We start from the raw sequence: 19,972 nt of genomic DNA on the forward strand, positions 1-19,972 counted from the left end.
CACCAACGACGCAATAATACATCAGCATCAGCTTCTTGGGATATCAAGCACCGGTTGGCTATCAGTTAGAACCAGTGCTTACAGTGTATCATTCATGTCTTATTCGCGGCGAGCCCCTTGGACCTGAAGGTGTAGCAACGCCAATGAAGGATGTTGTTGGCTGAAAGGTTGACATGCAGCTTACCCGCTGATCTCTGGCTGACAGCACCTGCAGCTTTGAACCGACATACGCAGGCGTTGCTTCTATGCAGCACAAAGTCCGCCCTTGATCCTGTCGGCAAACCTGTACCGCAGCCAACATTCGATCAATTGGGTATCCCATGTGGAATCCGAATGACTGCCAACACTTGACCTCGTTTCTCTAGAGTGCTGCGCAGTGACAATCGCAGAGTTGTAGTCCTTTAGGGCCGACCAGCGAACTGTCATCTACCCCAAAGAAAAAAAAACCCAAACTGCCTGCCCCCCTTTTCCCCGCATCGACATCCAACCCGCAAACAGCGCGGCACCTGTGCCCACCATGTCCGACCCCCTGCACCACCAATACCAATATCATACCACACCTCCTGAAGCGAGATCCTGACTTGACCCCCGAGGCAGGTAAGAGTAGACCACCATCAACCTACATATCCACCCCCAGCGTTAATATGTACGCAATCATCCACAGTCGGCCGACCGCCGTATCAGCCTTTGCTGCGCTTCCCCAGCAATCGGCGCCCCCAGGCACCCTGATCATACCCCCTTTCTGAATGGAGCCAGTTCACTCGAGAAAGACAGGTCAATCGTCAACATGCTGAACCTGTTTCTGGCCGTTGTTTTGATCCCTGGTTTGTGTACGGCGCCAACGGCTTTGAGACCCGCCTGGCATAACATCAAACTCACCCAACCACATAACTAAACATCGACCCGACACGGTAGAAAACCCCAAGCGAACTAAATTGAAAATAGGGATCTTATTATCCGCGTTGGAGGCGAATGACACTATTATCATACTGATCAACCAGCATAACGCAACCCATATCACCCCTTTACTCCCTACCCCTGCCCATGGCATGGCACGAAACCTCCCTCCTGGACCAAAACATCCAAATAATCAACGCTAAAACACGACATAAAGAATACCCCGACTCATTCTGTTCATAATAGAGACACGAGGGCAAGACTTAGCACCCACCTCCACCTCCACCACAACCCCCTCCCCCACCACCGCCGCCTCCGCCTCCGCAACCACCTCCCCCTCCACCACTACCACCTCCACCGCAGCCCCCCGCCGCGATCCCAGCCCCCTCCACCACCACACCCACCCCCAGCACTGCCCCCGCAACCCCCCGACCCCCCCACACCCACCGACACCAGCTCCCCCACAAGCCCCCGCCGCCGCCCCTCCCCCGCAGGTACCGGCAGCACAGGCCCCAGCATGTCCAGTCCCAGTAGATACCAAGCACGGGTCCGCGCCCCCGTAGTACATGCCGGGCGTGTAGTAGACCGGCACGATGAACGGCCCGTACATCAGGTACGGGTACCCCCACGAGTAGTAGTACTCGTCGCGCGGCGGGATGTTCCGCCCCTTCTTCTGCGCGCGCTTCTGCGCCTTCTTGTAGCCCTCCTCGAGGCGCAGGACTTGGGCCTCGTGGATCCGCTGCAGCACTTTGGCCTTCCGCGGGTCCGCGTCGTGGAACTTGACTGCGTTGTGCGACGAGATGTGGGCCGACTGGTCAGGCGGGCATAGCTTGGCCGCGCCGCTCTTGTGGAAGCCTTCATGAACTGCGCAAGAGTCAGATGGGAGATTCTAATAACCTGGAGGAACTCAAAAATGGTACTTACTCTTATCGTTCTGAGAGACGCCAAAAAGCTTGCCAACGGAAGAGACGTGTGAGGCCCGGATGCTCTCGCAATACCAGCACGTGCATTCGCTGTAGACTTCCTGGTACGTCTCCTGGTAGACCTTGCTCGTCCATTCGAACGAGGAAGTGAGTTTGGTCTCGTTGATCTTGTCGTCGTGGTCGATGAGCTTGCCCGTCTTTCCGTTGGTGTAGTCGTAGTACGAGCGGGGGCTCAGCTGGTGCGTGTGCCAAGCCAGGTCGACGTCCAACGTGGGTACGGCGACGTGAGCGGGATTCTTGGCCATGATGTCGATGAAACGTTGGTACTTGGTGATGAGGCGGGCCATCGTGTCCTTGGCCGCCGGACTATGCAACCAGTCGATCTAGCAAACGTAGGTGAGCTTAAGGGTAAACAATGGACACAGGTCAGTAACACGAACCTTCTGCATCTTCTCGGAAAAGATGCCCTGCCGCAAGACCGCACCTCCCAGCTCCAGCGCGAAAGGGGTGAAGTTGCCCCAGTATCGCGACATCATCTTGCGCACCGTTATTCTGCACCGGCTGTTCAGGTAGACGTTGAACTTCTGGCGCGCCTTGATGTCCTCAACCGCCCTTAGAATCCGCTGGTTCTTCATGACATCTTCTATCATCTGGCGTACGTCTTCCAGAGTGGGCGTGGTGAGGCGGCTGACAGCGACGTGGGCCTTGGTAAGCTCGAGCACCTTGCTCCGCAGGTGCATCTTGATGAGGCGGTTCGGGAACATCTGGTCGTCGATTCCGCGCATCATACCGACGAGCTTGGGGTCGGGCTTTCCGTTCTTGAAATCCATAAAGGTTCCGGGCATGGGCTGGTTCTTGCCCAGGAGGCTCTGGGTATCCTTGACGAACTTGGCCAACTCGAGGTATTCTCTCGTCATTGTCGTGCCACAATCGTGACAGATGTAGGCGAACAGGCCATCGCCGTACCCTTCGCCCTTGAGGTCCAGATTCGGGGGGATCTTGGCGTCTTCGGCCATACTACACGTTGTCCAGGGGATTCTGTGGGTTGAGCTACACGAAGGGCACTTCAGTGTCTTGGTCATCGAGTCGTCGGCATTGCTCCACCTTCGGCCCGTCGAGCTTTCCCAGGCTGCGATGCTCTCGTCGCTCGGCTTGTAATTGAAGCTGGTATCAATGGCGTCATTCACCAGTTTCCAAGGCATGCCGGAGTTCCAGAGATCCCGTAGGCCGGTGCGCACGCAGTCCTCGAGGTAATCCCGGGGTTGAGCATATGCGCATGCCACACCATCAAGACATCTGCAGAAGTTAGACATATTTCTTGTGGGCGGGGTCGCCAAGGCTTGGTTGGGGTCTCATACCGATGGGCGGCAGAAAGTGCAGCTGCTGCGACGAGTCGGACTCCACGAAGCCAGAATACTTGGGGCTGTTTGCGACGAGATCTTGCTCGGTCAGGGGATCCGCGTGGAAATGGTTCCACCAGACCTCGTAACGGTCGACAGCCCTTGCCAGGTAGAGAGCCCATCGCTTCTCCCTGAGCATGGCCAGTAGCCTCTCTGGCGTCTCGGGCTTCTCGCCTTCATCATTGCCGTCGACTCGGACATTGGGCGTTAGGGGCTCGAGAATTGTAGATCTGCCACAGGCCGTCTGTGTAGCCTACATCTTCCTTGAGGTTCTGAAAGGCGTTCAACAATTTCAGGTGGGCCAGGCACGTGTCCGGGGTGACGGTGGTAGAAACGGAGTCCAGATCCAGCGAGGAGAAGGCGGCGTTCAGTTCGCCTATGGTGTCTGGCGACAGGTTGGCCGAAGTGTAAGCCGGCGGGGCGTCGTGCCTCGGAGGCTGGGCCGGCGCTGACGAAGATGCGCTAGCACCCAAGTCTTTGGCGTTGGCCATGGCGAAGAACCGCGTCCAGTGCGCCCTCAGAAATCAAATGCAAACGAGGTGTCGCGTGTGCAGGAATCAAATGTCGCCAAGGAAAGGTATTGGAAGATGGTGATGCGACCAACGGAAGTACTCCAACAGAGAGCCAATGCTGTCAGCACGGGAGGATGGGGGTTGCCGTCACCTTAAATGCTGAGGCCGGTTCAGGGCAGTGCCAGCATTTCCAGGCCAGGTTAGAGCCATCTGCAATGGGCTCGATGTTGACAGCCTTCTAATTTGCGATCGAATGTTCGACGGGACTGCCATTCCTGTCGTAGTCGCGCAGGATACGCAGGACACGCAGGTGCGGCCAGTCTGTCATTGGCGCGGAATACGGGCAACGAGGCAAGCAGGCAAGTGGAGGTAAGTAAGTGGTGGCACTGCTGCAGCTTGCTGTGTGTGCTGTGGTGCTGTCACCCAGTCACCTGTCCCTCGCACGTCATAAGGCGGACTTCCGGGGGCGGGACTGTTGTTATTGTTGGGCCGAGACAGATTGATACAGTAAGATAAGGGCGACGATCAGTGTCCAGAAACACTTCCAATCTACCCGAGGGAAACGGCGCCTGCCCACCTGCCTAACCTCTATCGACCAAGATCCGTCTCAGCCGCAGCCTAGCTCGCCAAGTTGCATATGCCGCTTACGCGAGAGGCATGCTCCTGGGGATGCTTAGAACCTCGTAAATTGCATTGCCCAAGCCAAAAGCAAGTAGCCATCATTGCTTCTGCGTCTTCGTCTTCCAAATGTAGTTCTTCGGCCGAGAAATCGAGTCGATCTATCATACCAAAAGGAAGAAATTGCCTGATTGAAATGTGTTACCCAGGAAAAGAACAGTGTTAGTTCGGAGTTCGATGTGGAGTGAAATCTCATTCCGGCCCCTGCGAAACAAACGTGCGGGGTCTCTACTGTCACGCTACGACGATTAGGGACCACCCCCAACTGGTGGAATTGAGGACCCTGACAACGTCCGGCAAGGTTACCCGATTACCCCTGCGGGATCGAAAGGCATTGCGTTCCCACGTGGTGGTCACCATGATCATCCGCATCATGGAAGAGGCACTTGAAAACGGAACTTCGTCGTGGAACAAGACTATTGAGAAATGTCTTGTGCTTTCGCTCATGGTTGCTTTCGGTGCCCGTGTGCATTGCAGGGAGCTACGAACGGACTAGAGAGCTACGTAACACAACAACACGGAACACTTGTACTTGGAAGAGGCGCACAGCTTTTTTGATGATTGTCACTTGTGTTATAGTACCTAAGCCTCAATAAGAATCTCATATATATATCCGTCTCCATCATGTCTCAACCAACCCTGGAGTACCGGCCGCCGTTGTGACTTTGGGGGGACAAAAACCTCAAAGGTGACAAAACCCCCACGGCGGCCCCGTCTGATGCATAACCCAACATCAACCTGAAGTCTCAATAATCCTCCTTCCTCTAGAGAAACGGCCCGCCGCCGTTCTCTTTCCCTCTCAGTCTCGGTCTCCTGCCACTACTACCACCCCGGCAGCTGACTGAACATGAGGCACGGTCCCTGGGCGGCCTCGTTGTAGAGCGGCTGCCGCCAGATCTCCTGAAGAAACCGCCGAACCCCCTCGTCCGCGTCGTGGACATTGGCACTGGGCCCCAAGACGAACCGGGGCCGAGTAGAAAGCACTCCTTGGCCCCGTGTGAGGGCCTGGCCACGGCGCAGCGCCGGCCGCTGTGGTGCCGGTGCCGGTGCCGGCTCGTCGTGCTCCAGGATGTGGTTCCATCGGGCCTCCTCGTCCGGCTCCAGCTCCAGTACCGGTGCCGGCCGCTGGATGGGAGGCTGGAGCCGCTGCCCCGCCAGGATGGGCGAGGCGGGCGGGAGGTAGGCCTCGTGCCGGCACTGGAAGCCGAAGAGGCTGTGCTCTGCCGGTCGGGGCTGGCGGATAGGCAGCCAGGGCCCGTCGGGCTGTTGCTGCTGCTGCTCTTCTGATCCGGAGTCATCATCATCGGAGGGGTCATCGTCGTCCTCCTCCGAGTCGGATTCCCCCCAAGTGTCAATTGGCTGGTCGCCGTTGTTCCCCTCCGGGTCCTCCTCATCCTCGCCGTCCACCTCCCCCTCGTCGCCGCCATCGCCGCCATCGCCGCCATCGCCGCTGCTGTTGTTGTTGTAGTTGTCTTTAGCGTCGACCTCGTCGTCTTGTCCGCTGATGATGGCATTGTTGTAGTTGTCGGCGATAGTCTGGTCCACCCACTCGAGGTAGGGTGAGGGTGTTGGCTCGGCCGACCTGATCATGAAGTCCAGGTCGTCGAGCATGTCCTCCATGAGTTCGAGGACGCTGCGACGGTGGTCCTCGGGGCTCAGAGGAGGTTCATCGTCATCATCCTCGTCGTCGGCGTAGTAGCCGGCGTCATCCCAGTGGATGGGGGCAGGAACATCGTCATCATCGACGGCATAACCATCGGCGTCAACCCAGTTGTTGGTGTAGGTAACACCGGCATCGTCATTGGCATCATCATCGGTGCCGTCGTCATCCCATTTGTCATGGTCAGGAACACCGGCGGCATCATTATTGGCATAACAGCCGCCGTCGTCGGATGAAAAATCCCTGCGGTTATAACCCCAGGCTGGCTCCCAGTAGTTGTTGTCGTTGTAACGTCTGGCTGCCCTGTCCTCGGGCTCGGGCGTGGGCAGACCAGGTGGTGGTGGAACGAATCTGTAACCAGGGAGAGCCTCGAGGTATGGTGCAGAGGCTTCTAATTCCTGTGTGGCGTAGTCGGACATCCCAGAAAGAGGTGGTGTCATGGGACCGTTCATCGGAGGAGCTGGAGGGGCTCCGCTGATGGTGGCGAGGACCTCTGGGCTGACTGGTGCGAAAGTAGGGGTTTGGCTCCGAATGATGCGGCCGTAGTTGGGTTCCTCGGGCCGGGGAGCGAAGTTGTAGCTGGGATCATCGAAGTTGATGGTTCCGTTGGCAGACATCGCGATGATGATTAAAGTGGTGGTGGTACAAAGTAGAAAAAAAGTAAGGTGTAGGTACAGAGAAGTAGTACTGGGATATTCTTATAGATAATTGGTGATCCCGTTGAATATGAGTCTCCGAGTCTTGAGTGACGGGGAGAGTGAAACTTCGTGTGGTTGTGAAGTAATTGGAGTCTCTCTTTGTCAAGCTGAGAGAGGGAGAGAGAGCAGTGTGTATAGTGACTGGCTTCGAGTGTCGAGTCGTAACGGGGGAGCAAGAAACAATTGAAGATTGTTTGCTCGGATATGACTGTGTAGTGTGGTGTTGTGTGTCTTGTACGACAATGTGGTGATCCGAAGACACTTGGTTGTATGTGTGAGCTTCGTGAAAAGAAGAGTAGAAGTAGATTGACAAGCTGTGTCAAAAGATTTAGAAGAATTAAGTCTCCGAGTAGTCTTGAAGAAGAAGAAGAAGATTGTATATCTCAAGAGAAGAGAAGAGTGTGCGAGTGAGTAGTTGGTTGTGAGAGTGCTGACAGCTCGAAGAGTCCCAAAATTGAATGTTTGTATGTATGATTGGAAAGGATGGGAAGAATTGCAAAGGATTGGGAAAGGGAGACGGGTATATAAAGTCTGGTCGAAAGAGGCGGAGAAAGGTGACTGGAACGGCTCTGGTGATATAGTTCAGGGCGGTTACGGGTCGGGCCCCTTGCTGCTAGCTTTCTCCGACTTTGACACCCTTGAACGACTGCCTCGGGTCGTAACTTTGGTTCTTCAGTGGTAGCATGGCCTTGTTCGGGTAGATGTGCTTGGGCAAACGGGGGAGTATAGGGTATAAAGATTGGTACGACCCGAAGTTTACGGGTCGTGGATAGGCAGCGACGTTTCTCCGAAGCAGAATCTGGCATTCTTACTCTGGTACAGGCGAATCAGTAGGGAAAATCTGGTAGACTGTCGAAAATTCTGACCCGACAGGCTTCCTTCTCGCTCTCGTGTTTTCGGAGATGGGGAGGCATGGCGAGGATGTGGTGGGTGTCAAATTTAGGGGGACTACGGAAGAAGGAGGTGAAAGTGCGTGTAAGTGAATTGAGGTAGCAGTACGGATAATCATGCATCGAACCATGCCACTAAAAAGAGCACCAATCCTTTAAATAAACGGGCGAGGATGTTGGCAAGCAATCGAAGATAGAAACCGTATTATATTCAGGCGTGAAATGCAACATGGCTATCTAGAACTGCTGTCGATTTCAGGGTCACTTGCCGAGGAGCATCACGACTGATTTGGATGGCCTGAATGCGGCTCTTACACTGGACATGCCCCCAGACAAAAATGACCGTGTCAGGGCCCGAGAAGCTTGGGGGTGTGGCGGTGGCCATAAGGTTCAACGGTTCAACGCTCTCAGCATTCAATTGGCAGTGGAAGCATTCCCCCTTTTCCAGATCAGATTGGAATCAGTTGCGTCTGCTCGAGGTTGGGCAGCTGCATTTAAGGAATTATCGCCAGTTTTCTGATACACCATGGGCAATTAATTAATTGGCTGAGATCTGTTGAGTGCAGGCAGTCCCTGATTCGCGTTGCTCGACTTTGTCCTGTTGCGAGTGTAGACCACCGTTCCAACCGCCTAACGACTGCGGTGATTTTCAATATAGCAGCCAGGCGCACTGCAAACTCAAACCGGAGGCAGTTATGCCACTGCGACCTGTGCCTCAAAAGCCGTTGAGGGCCAACAGCTCGAGTTGATGGTCTCCAGATAGCTTGGTGGGCAACGGACTGGAATATTCATAGTGACATTGAGATCAAAAGGAGAAGGAGAAAAGGGGGGACAGGACGGTCAACGATATCTCAACTTGTCTATCTATGTAGTCGGGAGTAAGTCAATACTTGGGTTAGCCCTTTATTACGTAGTATTCAATACCGTGTTGAAAACGTATACTTACATGAGCTCCAATATTTCGTGGATGATAATAGATGCGAATTCCTTTTGCTGTGCCTTTGCCAGTGGCTAGCAGATGGTGTTGCTCTTTTTGCTAAAGTGGACTTGGACTTGTTAGTGATTTTAAGCCTGCCAATGGCCGAGAAGTAATCCAGCTGTCTTTTGCCCCTTGACAGATGAATGCAAAAGCCAATTGGCAGTCTCACGAAGATGCAAAAGACATAGCAGGATCGTAATCGTGTTGTCGGATGTTTGAACAGTTGTAGATCATCTGATTTCGTCAAGTTGGTAGGTTTCGTGGCACCTGTCAAAAGGTTGAAACTTGGCGGGTCAAACCGTTGCACGTCTCCGCCCGCATGCCGCATCTCAGCAACAAGCAAACATGCGTGCATAGGCCATAAACACACACACGAAGAGGCCATCTATCTGGCGACGGTGGACCTGATCATGCCCACCCGTGTGATGAGCATCTCACGATCCTATTGCTGGCATACTGGTCTGGGTGTCGAAATAGATTTTTGACATGATACTTCGTAGGTTATGTGCATGTATGTCAGGAAATGGCATGGTCGCAATGGTCGAGCAGAGCTGACCCGGGACGCTAATGATTCAGCTTAATGCTAATGCAAATGCACCGTAGCTGTACCTGCTCAAGCCCCCAAGCCCCCGCCAACAAACCGCTTACCGACACGCCGAGGCTGCCCGCTGTACCCCGATTTTGGGAACGGGTGGTCCCTGAAGAGCTAGCGACCTGACCCCAGCAAGTCCCAGGTAGCGGGCTGTGCACCGCGCTACAGGGTTGTAACTTGTGTCCCAAACCACAATAGCACAATGGACGGGACTGGCCTTTGACGTCAAAGTCCAGGACACCATTTCCCATCTCCCTTTGTTCAAAGGGGGAAATTCCTCTCGACTCGGCCAGCCATCGACCAACCATGCCAGCAGCTGCTGCAGCCATCATGCCAAATACTGTATAATAAAAAAACTCTCTTCCCAATCGGCATGAACACCACTATAGATCTCGCCGGCCTCCACGGTCGAGGTACGTGTTATCTTTCCCCGAACCTGGAGCTTTCCCCACGCTAACCTCGAGGCTCACACTTGCTTAGATATATCGTGGTCGACGATACCGACAGACATGCTCCTGGCCGAGATCTCGAGACGACAAGATGCCGGTTCATCCGAAGACAAGAAGCCCGTCTGCGGCTCGGGCGAGAAGGGCTCCTACGACACGCCGTTGCACGTCTTCGCCCTCGTCCTGATATTGGTCTTGTCCACTTTAGGTATGCAAGAGCTATATACTATAAACCACGCCCCTGGATATACTTTGCTGGATGCTGATATGCCTACGAATTGGCAGCTTGCGGATTTCCTCTGTTCTCGCGTCGCGCATCGTCGAGCCGCCGGTCGCACCGAATCATTTTCCTCTGCCAGCACTTCGGGACCGGCGTTCTCCTGGCCACGGCCTTCGTGCACCTCCTACCGACCGCCTTCCTGTCGCTGACCGACCCGTGTCTCCCGCATGTATTCAGCAAAGGATATCGGCCTATGGCGGGCCTGATCGCCATGGTGTCGGTGCTGATCGTGGTGTCGATCGAGTCGTACCTCACCACGCGAGGCGCCGGCCATTCGCATTCCCACGGACACGGCTGGGAGTCGGAGGAAGAGGAGGAACTACAGGAGCTTACCAACGGGGCGGCGGCCAACGGGCCACCGAATGGCAGTCTAGCCGCGAAGCGAGCTTCGAACCACCGACCCGCCCAACTCTCGCTCAACGACCTCGGGGACCGAGAGGGCCTCATGGCAGGCGCGTCGCCGCTGCCCGAATCCACCCCGACTTCGGTCCCGCCCAACAGTGCCCGGCCGGGGGCCGCGAACCACCACCGCAAGGATGAGGACGAGGACGAGGACGATCTCGACCTGAACCTCGACGAGCTCGACCCCGTGAACGGCGAGGATTCCCGGCCGCTTGCCGGCGGTGGCCGCCGCCCTGCGCACAAGCGCCAGACGTCGGAGACGAGCATGCCCACGATCCCCAACGCGGAGGAGCAGAAGCGCCTGATGATCCAGTGCCTGCTGCTGGAAGCCGGCATCCTCTTCCACAGCGTCTTCATCGGCATGGCCGTCTCGGTGGCGACGGGCCCGCCCTTCGTCGTGTTCCTGGTGGCCATCGCGTTCCACCAGACGTTCGAGGGCCTGGCGCTGGGGTCGCGCATCGCGGCCATCCACTTCCCGAAGCACTCGCTGCGGCCGTGGCTGATGGTGCTGGCGTACGGCGGCACGACGCCGTTCGGGCAGGCCATAGGGCTCGTGGTGCACCGGATGTACGACCCGATGAGCCAGACGGGCCTGCTGATGGTCGGGTTCATGAACGCCATATCGAGCGGGCTGCTGCTCTTCGCCGGGCTCGTCCAGCTGCTGGCCGAGGACTTCTTGACGGAGAAGAGCTACAAGACGCTCAAGGGCCGGAAGCGGACGCACGCGTTCGCGGCCGTCATTGCGGGGGCGACGCTGATGGCGGCGGTGGGGGCGTTTGCGTAATGTAATGGCAGAAGGAGGTGCATATATTACTTTGATAACATTTAGCGAGTTTGCTTTCTTGTATAGAATTCGGGGAGGACAATATTGAACGGGCCTCCTTATTCCGTTCCTTGCATTGAAAGCGTCCAGTGCAGAACCTTGGCCTGGTCTCTCAAGGTCCTCGGTACAGGGCCATATATCGGGGCGTATGATACTCCCAGACGCCTCCAAACCTTTGTTCGCCCCAAGACTGGCTGGCTGGGCACGTGTATCGCTTGACTTCTTGCAGCGGCCTCGACAACTACTTTATGGGATCAGGTGACCTGCATTAAGCAACATAAGGATCGTGCCACCGCCGATAGGGGCACGTTCCAATGACAGCATCCCCGCCGAGGCGTGGTAATCTCCAAGACTTTGCCAACATGGCCAAGTCAGCGGTTACGCTCAACCATGTACATACATGTTGTATAACTGCATAAAGAAATAAGAAACGAGATTGTGCCAGTTTCCCTTTTCCTCCTCGATAGTAAGGTACTGGGAGATTGTCGGTCATTCGACTCGGTAGTGATGGCTGCCGGCGCAGAACCTGAAGGGTCGGGTATAATATTAGCTGGGGTTAGGCACCGGGGGTATTTTGAGCTCCCCCTTCCCCACCCCCGTTTCCATGTCGTTTCTTCCGGTGATCGCCATGCTAACGATTGCATTCAGTTCCTTTGGCCATTGCCTACATAGCCTGGAGATACGGTTGCCGTTGAAACGGTATCGCATGTAGGGTATCTACTTGTTTACATGCGTACATGAGAGGAGTAAAACCTGGGAAGATAACTCTACCTACATATGAATCATCTATGTACCTATGTATCTAGCTCATCCGACGTACGAGGTCTCGTAAAAGCCGCCGTCGACGTACCACTCCTGCTTGGTCACGTACTTGGACTCGTCGCTCAGCAGGAAGGCGATGGGCGCCGCGATCTCGTCGGGCCGGGCGAAGCGCTTCATCAAGGCGGGGAAGTTGGCGTCCTCGGTGCAGGTGAAGGACTCGCCGCTCGGGAGGAGGAGGGGCTGGCGCACCATGTCGGTGTCCGTCGCGCCGCTGTTATCAATCGTCCGTCATTAGTCCCCGAGTCCCCGAGTCCCGATATGTATGACTCGTCGAGAGTCCGGAAAAGGAGAAGGAGAAGAAGACCTACGGGCAGACCATGTTGACGCGGATCCCGCGCGCGATGGCCTCGAAGGCGGCGGCGCGCGTGAGGCCGACGACGGCCATCTTGGACGCGATGTAGGCCGACATGCCGGGCTGGGCGTACTTGGTGACCTGGCTGCCGACGTTGACGAGGGCGCCGCCGTCCCGCATGGCGCGCAGCTCGTGCTGCATGCAGTTGAAGGTGCCGACGACGTTGGTCTGGAGCATGTCCTCGAGGTCCGCGACGGCGAAGTCCTCTATGGGGAAGACTTTGGAGTGCATGCGGGCTGTGGATGAAGCGAAGCAGTACTCGAAGTTAGTGAGGGCCGTAAGGCTAGCGTGTGGGGAAGTGTGCCCTTACCGGCCACGTTGGCGGCGCCGTCCAGTTTGCCCCATTTCGCTACGGTGGCGTCGATCCTAGGAGTGGGAGGGTCAGTGAACGGGAAGCAAGACACCGGCCGGGCTCCCACCTACCAAGCCTTGACGGAGTCGTTCTTGCCGATGTCGACGACGGTGGTCAGGACGCGGTCCCTGGCCTCAAACCCCATGTCCTTCTCGATGCCGGCGACGGCGGCGGCCAGGTTCGTCTCCGACGTGGCGCACGTCGACACCTTGGCGCCGCGCTCGAGCAGGTAGCGCACCACCGCCAGGCCGGCGCCGCGGCTGCCGCCGGTCACGGCGATGACCCGGTCCTGGAAGGGGGTCAGGGTCGGCGGGGCCATGGTGACGGATTGGTGTGCTGATACGGGGGACGGGGGGTCGAGGGAGGAAGAAAAGGAAAGGTTCGATATTGCCAGGGGCGGATGTCTTAAGGCCGCGCAATAACTGGCGAGCCAATATAATAGAAGTGATATGCAGACTGGATGGAATATTGAGTAGGAGGGGCGTTTGATTAGAATGCGACGCGGTCGCAACGACCCTTCCCTGATTCCTTTATGCTCTTCCCCTCCGGCCAAGATGCCTCCTCCCACCCACGCAGCAGTCGCTCAGTTTCCCCGTCCGCTACGGAATCGAAACCAATCGGATGGCTGTCCCCGATCTCGTCGTTCCCCTCGGGACCCGTAATAACTGTAACCGACCTTACGATGACGGGCCCAGTTATGATCCGGGGTCGTTCCCCCCCTTTCCGCCAATGCATACTGGCCCCCGGCCGCCCTACGCTATTACCAAATTCGAAGATGCTGTGCCGCACACTACTAGGTTTCAATTCCTTTCCGTTTGCCAGGTGGCGGCCATTTAAAAGGCCGACCTCATCATACCACGTCGCAGCCGATGCATCCTTTTACGGATCCAATCTATCTGCAGCGAAATTTTCCGGTAAACCTGGACTCATAATTAAACCATGCTCCGATACTCTTGCCGGCTGGGGGTGGACTCGCAACTCCGGCTCGCAACCCTGACGCCCTTCCCATCCCTAACACGCAAGTGCACTTTGCAATTGCAAGGGCTTGGCTCTTTCTTTGCCCTTCGTCCCGCATACCTGTCTTCACCCTAAACGATGAGTATTCTTCATGAGATGAGTAGCAGAATATCCTCTCAGGAGATGGAAACATGATGGTCCAGCCTTGAACCTGTTAGGATTCCGATATGGGGCGTGCTATGGGTCCCTGTTGATGGGCCCCCGGGCGGGTCTTTGGCTCGTTTCGGTCCCTCGCATGGCCCTTGATGTTGGCAAGAGTTCCGAACCTGGCTAGCGACCATCCATATGCCCATCCGAACCGTCCCCGTAGTTCATAGCCTAGGTTCGTGATCCTCCTCTAGGGATTTTGCCGCGCATGGAAACGCATGAGGAACCTGCTCGGCGATCCTGTCCACCCTGATTTCGGTTGCAGCCGGCAGGCGAGAGCATGTAGTACATAAGCGAAGTTTAGTCAAGTGTTTGGTTTTCCATATGCGAGGCAGCGGGAGGCAATGCTATGTGCAATGCATGTAAGACTCACATGAGTCTAGGCAACTCTGCGTGGAAGAAAAGGGGGCAGGCCCCGTTGGATTTTAGTCATAACGGCCCGTTGCGACTGCCGGCTTGTGAGCCAATATTGCCAGACCTAGCATTAGTTGTGCAAGTTGGCAGGTTACATGACTAACATTATGCCATGCTCAATGCTACTCTGCCGCCGCAGAACGCCGTCCAGATCCAATGAGGTGATAAGCGAACGATTTCCACCACGAGCAATCCTCTGTCTCTGTCTCTCTGCCACGATCCCGGCCGTTTGGTTATGGCCCGTAGATTTCGTTTCAAATGCACGGCAACGGGCCCCCTTTCGAAGTCTGGCTCGCCAGGGGTCAAGGTTTTTCTTCGTCCAGTCCAATCATTAGCGGGAGAAGCCTTTGATCATCGTTGCCGCATTGATGGGCTCGGGGACCTTTCCGACTCGCCTCTTCTGTCCTGTCATTTTATCTGTGTACGCTTTGGATCGCAGGGTAAAAGTACCGTAGCTTGAAATAAACATTTGCCTTCCCTCCTCTATTAACGTAATCCACTCCTTCTCCACGTTTTTCTTTCACTTTCTCGATATCTCAACTGCCATTATTGCTGTCTTGCCTGCGCAATTCCTTATTACCCATCTCGGTTTTGGATTGAAGGGTGGACGCGTGAACGATTTAACCCAAAAGGGTGGTTGGCATCCGCCATGGCCGACACGCCAGTGATCTATATGGGCGAGCCACCCGGCGGCGAAGATCGATGGGCCGCCTGGAGCCGCGAGGGATTGATGCAAGGCATTGGCGCACTCACCATGACGCTCGCCACGATCGCCTGTACGCTTCGAGTGTATGCGCGGACGCGACTGATACGACAAAAACTCGTACTCGACGACTGTACGTGAACTCGGCGCCCCCTTTCCTGAACTCATTGTCGCTGTGTTTTCGTCTGGAGTGGCGAAGAAGGGTATTTTGCTGACGAGAAACCCATAATCCCACTGTAGACCTGGTCTGCATGTCGACTATCGCGTGCTGGGCTTTCTATGCACTGTCTCTTTGCAGTAAGTCTGTCTCTGTAAGGATCTTAATGCTCTTCGGCGTAACCCGTTACGCCTTGGATGTTCGATACGGCCGCGATGCTGACTTCATGGTCATCAGTGGCCAGGTATGGCGGAGCAGGTCGACACATGTGGCAAACGACGATGGAGGAATACACTACGCTATTAAAGGTGAGCAACTAGTCACCAACCCTGGTCCCTCGGTATGGCAACTTACACACAAGAGAAATCAGTTCACGCTTGGCCTGGCAGCATCCTACATCTTGTCGTCCGAAGTAGCCAAGATCTCGATCCTCATGTTCTACTTCAGGATATCCCCAGACAGAAGATTCCATGTGGCTGTTGGGTGCATGATCGGCATCCTCAGTATCTACTCGGCTCTGTACATCCTGCTTAACATATTCGGCTGTACACCGGTCTCCGACGCGTGGAATGTGGCGAGTATGTGTTCACTTCACTTATCTCAACCCCTAGCCCCTATTCTGGGCACACCGATGCAGTGCGCTTGACCTTACGTCTCATTACTGACAAGCATTGTGAGTACGACAGAGCAGGCAGCGGGGGAAGCGCAATGCATCGACAAGGGAAAGTTTTACCTCGCCGCCGTTGTGGTTAACGTGGCCATCGACTTCATCATTCTCCTCCTCCCGATCCCCGTCATCGCGCCTCTGCAGATGCCGATGCGGCGCAAGATATCCCTGTGTCTCCTTTTCGCGACAGGCGGTTTGTAGGTCTCCCCTTACGAAGCTCCCTTGACATGTGCTTAATGCACTGTGCTGACTATCGCTTCCTCCCTCTCAAACAGCACCATCTTCGCCGCCACGTACAACAGCGTCCTCACCATCAAGCTCTTCGCCAGCGACGACTACAACTGGGAGTTGTCCAAGGAGCTGCTCTGGATGTACGCCGAGCTCGCCAGCTGCGTCATCTGCGCCTCGGGCCCGACCCTGAAGCCGGTCTTCACCCTCGTCATCTTCCCGCGCCTCGGGATCCGGACCTCCGCGTCGCGCGCGGGCTACCGCGAGCACCAAGATGGCTCCGGTGGCAAGTCCAACAACAGCGGCGGCCTCAAGACGATCGGTTCCATCGCGTCCAAGCCCAAGCCGAGCCGGAGCCGGAGCCGGAGCCGGACCGACGGGGCCATCGAGCTCGAGTCCGAGGACGACTTGTCGATCAACAACAACAACAACAACAACCAGAAAAGTGGCGGGGGAGGAAGAAGAAAGACCAACACGACGGACGACCAGGACAAGCTCTGGTCGCGCGTGGCGAACCACGGCCGCGACCATTCGAGCCAGAATTTCCAGATCACCTCGACCGGCACGCACGACGACGACAACGGGTTGGAGCCCGGCGACGACAAGTGGAAGGGTAACGACCTGTTCAGGAGGAACTCGGTCGGCATCAACGTCACGCGGGAGGTGGACATTGCGTACGACTCTACGAAACCGCTGGACCAGGTATAGATGGTGGTCCGTAGGGGAAATCGAAGTCCACTGGAATATAGACAAAAGCGAACTAGTATACACTTGAACAAACAGAGTAATAAGCACCGTCGTGCTAATACCTGTCTAACTAGGTGGCGAATGTGCACATCCGAACAGCCATCATCAAGGGCTGCCAGGGATATCGTTGTCCCACGCCCAGTCGGTGGAGTCTGGAAGAACTTCGGCGTCGAGGGGACATGCAAAGTCTCATCCTTCCCGAAGCAATCGCAGGGGCCGGCATCCATGTGACCAAATGATCTATGAACGGGTGCTATAGCGTGAATCCCCCCAATCGACCCAGGAGGCAGGAGTTGTTGATTGTCTCACTGCCACAAACAGGCACCTGCTGTACAGTATTTCCGGTTTCTTGGATTTGAGGATTTGACTGTTCTGTAGGAACTGCCTATAATGGACTGCCGAACGCGTCACAGTTACACGCACAACAACGGTGAAAGGGACGCACATATATAGTGCCTTGGCACCAATCCCTCATGGATCGGGATTGTTATCCAACGGCAGAAAGGACCAATCATATGCCACGAGTGGCAAGCGGTTACATGCATCAAGGATCCATGGATAACTATAGAAAAGCATGCATACATGGTGTCTCGGAAGGATTTTCATTTTGATCTTTCCTTTTTCTTCTATCTCGGTACATATTCTCGTGCCGCTTGCGACTCTTTCCTTGCACAAGGCCATTTACATCTACCCACCCTGCCGTGGAACTTACTGACTCGGCATCCTGCCGTATGCCGTGCGCCCTTCTGATTTCGTTTCTGATGCAATTGGTTGTGCATTTGCACGTGAACCAGATTTGGTGCACGCTTCACACATGACGTGGTTTTCGGCCACCCGTTCATTGGGTACGGCATCCTGGGCATCGACGTAGCGTCGAGATATATATTAAAATCCGGGGAACCGACATATTGGTTGGGGTTCCCCATTCGTGGAGCTCGGTTTTAGCCACAGTGGGCAATCTTTTGCAGCAGTCCCTCCTGCCTCCGGGGGATGTCTCGTTGTGGACAAACCTGATCATTGATGCTTGGCACGACGATGGCCTCATCCGGATAAAGACGCACATGTTTATAGACATGCATACAGATGCGCAGCGCCAAGATTCCTCGGGTGGGCGCCTGCATGCCCAGATAAACAAAAGCCCAGGGCCCCGATTCCCTGTCTGCCGCTCCCACTGAGGGGCAGGGTGTGCGTCTGCCGATCCCCAAGGCTTGGCGGCCATATCTCGAGAGTCCCGAGATGGAATGTGGAAGGTGACGAGTTCTCTTCGGAGTGATGATGGCAACTTGGTCCTGTCTTGGGTCCCTTCGCCTCGGAGGTTCGGACATGGTCGAAGGCGAGGGTGCGTCACATACTTGAATAAGAACAGTCCTCCGCCCTCTGTTCTCGTCGAGCTATCTTCGCCTTTATTACCTATCTATCTGGACGATTCTGCGACCTCGTGCTCACCATGCCGTTCAAGTTGCTTACCACGTTGGCCGTGGGCCTGTCCCTGTCCTCGATAGTGGCCTCGCACCCAGGCGAGAAGTTCGACAAGCGCGCGCACATGGAAGAGCTGGCCAACGGTCACGCCGTCGCCGATGTGAACTCCCGCGCTCTCGAGGCGTGCCAGAACAGGCCGGAAGTCAAGGCAAGGAAGGAGAGGGCCATCGCTCGACGGGCGGCCACCTTTGACCGTCTCCGCCAAGAACGCGACCTTAGCGACGGTAAGATGTCTTCGGCCTTTGTGGAACTGGTCCCTGGTCTCTCAAACTGACACATCTACAGCCACCTTCCTCCACCGCCGCGACGCCGCCTCGTTCCGCAAGTGGGCCGGGCAGTCGCACGACTTCACCGGCAAGCTGAGCTACGACAAGAACACGCCGATCGAAGAGATCTTCGGCGCCAACACGTCCTGCACCCTGGCGCCTGACAACGCCAACGGCCCTTACTTCGTCTACCAGGAGCACCTCCGGCAGGACGTGGCCGAGGACCTGCAGGGCGTGCCCATGCACCTCGAGCTGCAGTTCATCGACGTCAACACGTGCGCGCCGGCGGACCTGCTGATCGACATCTGGTCCTGCAACGGCACGGGCAAGTACAGCGGCGTCAGCGCCGCGACCCAGGGCGGGCTGGGCACGACGTTCCTGCGCGGCGTGCAGCCGACCGACGGCGACGGCGTCGTCAACTTCGACACGCTGTTTCCCGGCCACTACGAGGGGCGAAGCACGCACCAGCACATCATCGCACACGTCAACTCGACCGTGCTCGACAACGGGACGTATACGGGCGGGCACGTCGCGCACCTGTCGCAGCTCTTCTTCGACCAGGCGCTGCGGGACGCGGTCGAGGCCACGGCGCCCTACAACACCAACAAGATCCCGACGACCACCAACCTGCGCGACATGTTCACGGGGTACTCGGCCAGTCCCAAGTACGATCCCTTCGCCAACTACGTCGCGCTCGGCGAGGGGTTGGACAAGGGCCTCTTCGTCTGGGCCGAGCTCGGGATCAACACCAAGGCCAATTGGGACTACTACGCCACCTACGCGTCCGTCTGGAAGGAGGGCGGCGGCTACAACAACCCCAAGTTCAACATGTTCATTGTGGGCACCCCACCCCCAACGCACGGTTGAAGAGAGCCATGAAGTTTTGCGTCGCTGGATGTAGAGGCGGCTCTCGGATAATGGCGGATATGGGCTTGGAAGCGTAACCTACATATACACATGTCGAGTAGATACATTGATTCTAAAGTACATCGTCCTATTCATGTCGAGTGATCTCGGGGTGAAGCATGGGGTGACGTAAGCGCTCAAGTCGTGCAGATTTCAGAGTCTCGGTGCTGCATTAAATGTGGAGCTCAGCAACGCTGACAAAAAAAGCGACAACGGATAACTGCACCAAGTTTTCAATAGTGCACCGGTTCAATCCAGGCAAGCAAGCAGATAAGTCTACCAAAAAGAATGTTGCCGGAAAATGCAAAAGAAGAATTATGATGGGGTCTTGCCGGGGATCGAACCCGGGACCTCTCGCATGAAGCATCAGGGTGAACCCTAAGCGAGAATTATACCACTAAACCACAAGACCGAAACCCAATCATCAGATGACTTGGTGATAGGCCAGCGGGTTATTAGCGTAGATATTAGCCGTGCGTCGCTGGCTAGCGCCAACTACCCAGACCGCAGCTTGGGCGGGTCCGACGCTGATCTT

The 19,972-nt window shown here is 56.0% G+C and overlaps 6 protein-coding genes across 6 annotated transcripts; 3 read left to right on the top strand and 3 right to left on the bottom strand.

Annotated features, from left to right (window-relative positions):
- Positions 1-1,125: 1,125 nt before the first annotated feature.
- On the bottom strand, positions 1,126-3,711 carry PG997_011910 (uncharacterized protein; the record flags this gene model as incomplete). Its single annotated transcript, XM_066816225.1, has 6 exons — positions 1,126-1,130; positions 1,345-1,761; positions 1,822-2,203; positions 2,261-3,116; positions 3,238-3,434; positions 3,478-3,711. 6 exons carry the CDS (start codon positions 3,709-3,711, stop codon positions 1,126-1,128), a joined length of 2,091 nt encoding a protein of 696 aa, XP_066661917.1.
- A 1,521-nt stretch (positions 3,712-5,232) lies between these two features.
- PG997_011911 (uncharacterized protein) lies at positions 5,233-6,687 on the bottom strand (the record flags this gene model as incomplete). The annotated part of the gene is made up of 1 exon (XM_066816226.1): positions 5,233-6,687. One exon carries the CDS (start codon positions 6,685-6,687, stop codon positions 5,233-5,235), a length of 1,455 nt encoding a protein of 484 aa, XP_066661918.1.
- Positions 6,688-9,618: 2,931 nt separating this feature from the next.
- On the top strand, positions 9,619-11,141 carry PG997_011912 (uncharacterized protein; the record flags this gene model as incomplete). The annotated part of the gene is made up of 2 exons (XM_066816227.1): positions 9,619-9,883; positions 9,961-11,141. Coding segments are annotated over 2 exons (1,446 nt in total), but the record flags the coding sequence as incomplete, so codon positions are not given.
- Positions 11,142-11,987: 846 nt separating this feature from the next.
- Positions 11,988-13,025, bottom strand: PG997_011913 (NAD(P)-binding protein; the record flags this gene model as incomplete). Its single annotated transcript, XM_066816228.1, has 4 exons — positions 11,988-12,213; positions 12,311-12,590; positions 12,665-12,720; positions 12,778-13,025. The coding sequence occupies 4 exons, from the start codon at positions 13,023-13,025 to the stop codon at positions 11,988-11,990; spliced, it is 810 nt and encodes a 269-aa protein (XP_066661920.1).
- Positions 13,026-14,933: 1,908 nt separating this feature from the next.
- Positions 14,934-16,747, top strand: PG997_011914 (Satratoxin biosynthesis SC1 cluster protein 4; the record flags this gene model as incomplete). Its single annotated transcript, XM_066816229.1, has 4 exons — positions 14,934-15,120; positions 15,228-15,722; positions 15,831-16,008; positions 16,087-16,747. 4 exons carry the CDS (start codon positions 14,934-14,936, stop codon positions 16,745-16,747), a joined length of 1,521 nt encoding a protein of 506 aa, XP_066661921.1.
- Positions 16,748-18,233: 1,486 nt separating this feature from the next.
- On the top strand, positions 18,234-19,398 carry PG997_011915 (GPI anchored dioxygenase; the record flags this gene model as incomplete). Its single annotated transcript, XM_066816230.1, has 2 exons — positions 18,234-18,489; positions 18,551-19,398. 2 exons carry the CDS (start codon positions 18,234-18,236, stop codon positions 19,396-19,398), a joined length of 1,104 nt encoding a protein of 367 aa, XP_066661922.1.
- Positions 19,399-19,972: the final 574 nt, after the last annotated feature.

The sequence above is a fragment of the Apiospora hydei genome (assembly GCF_038363865.1).
Source record: "Apiospora hydei strain CBS 114990 chromosome Unknown utg000009l_segment0_segment0, whole genome shotgun sequence".
NCBI lineage: Eukaryota > Fungi > Ascomycota > Sordariomycetes > Amphisphaeriales > Apiosporaceae > Apiospora > Apiospora hydei.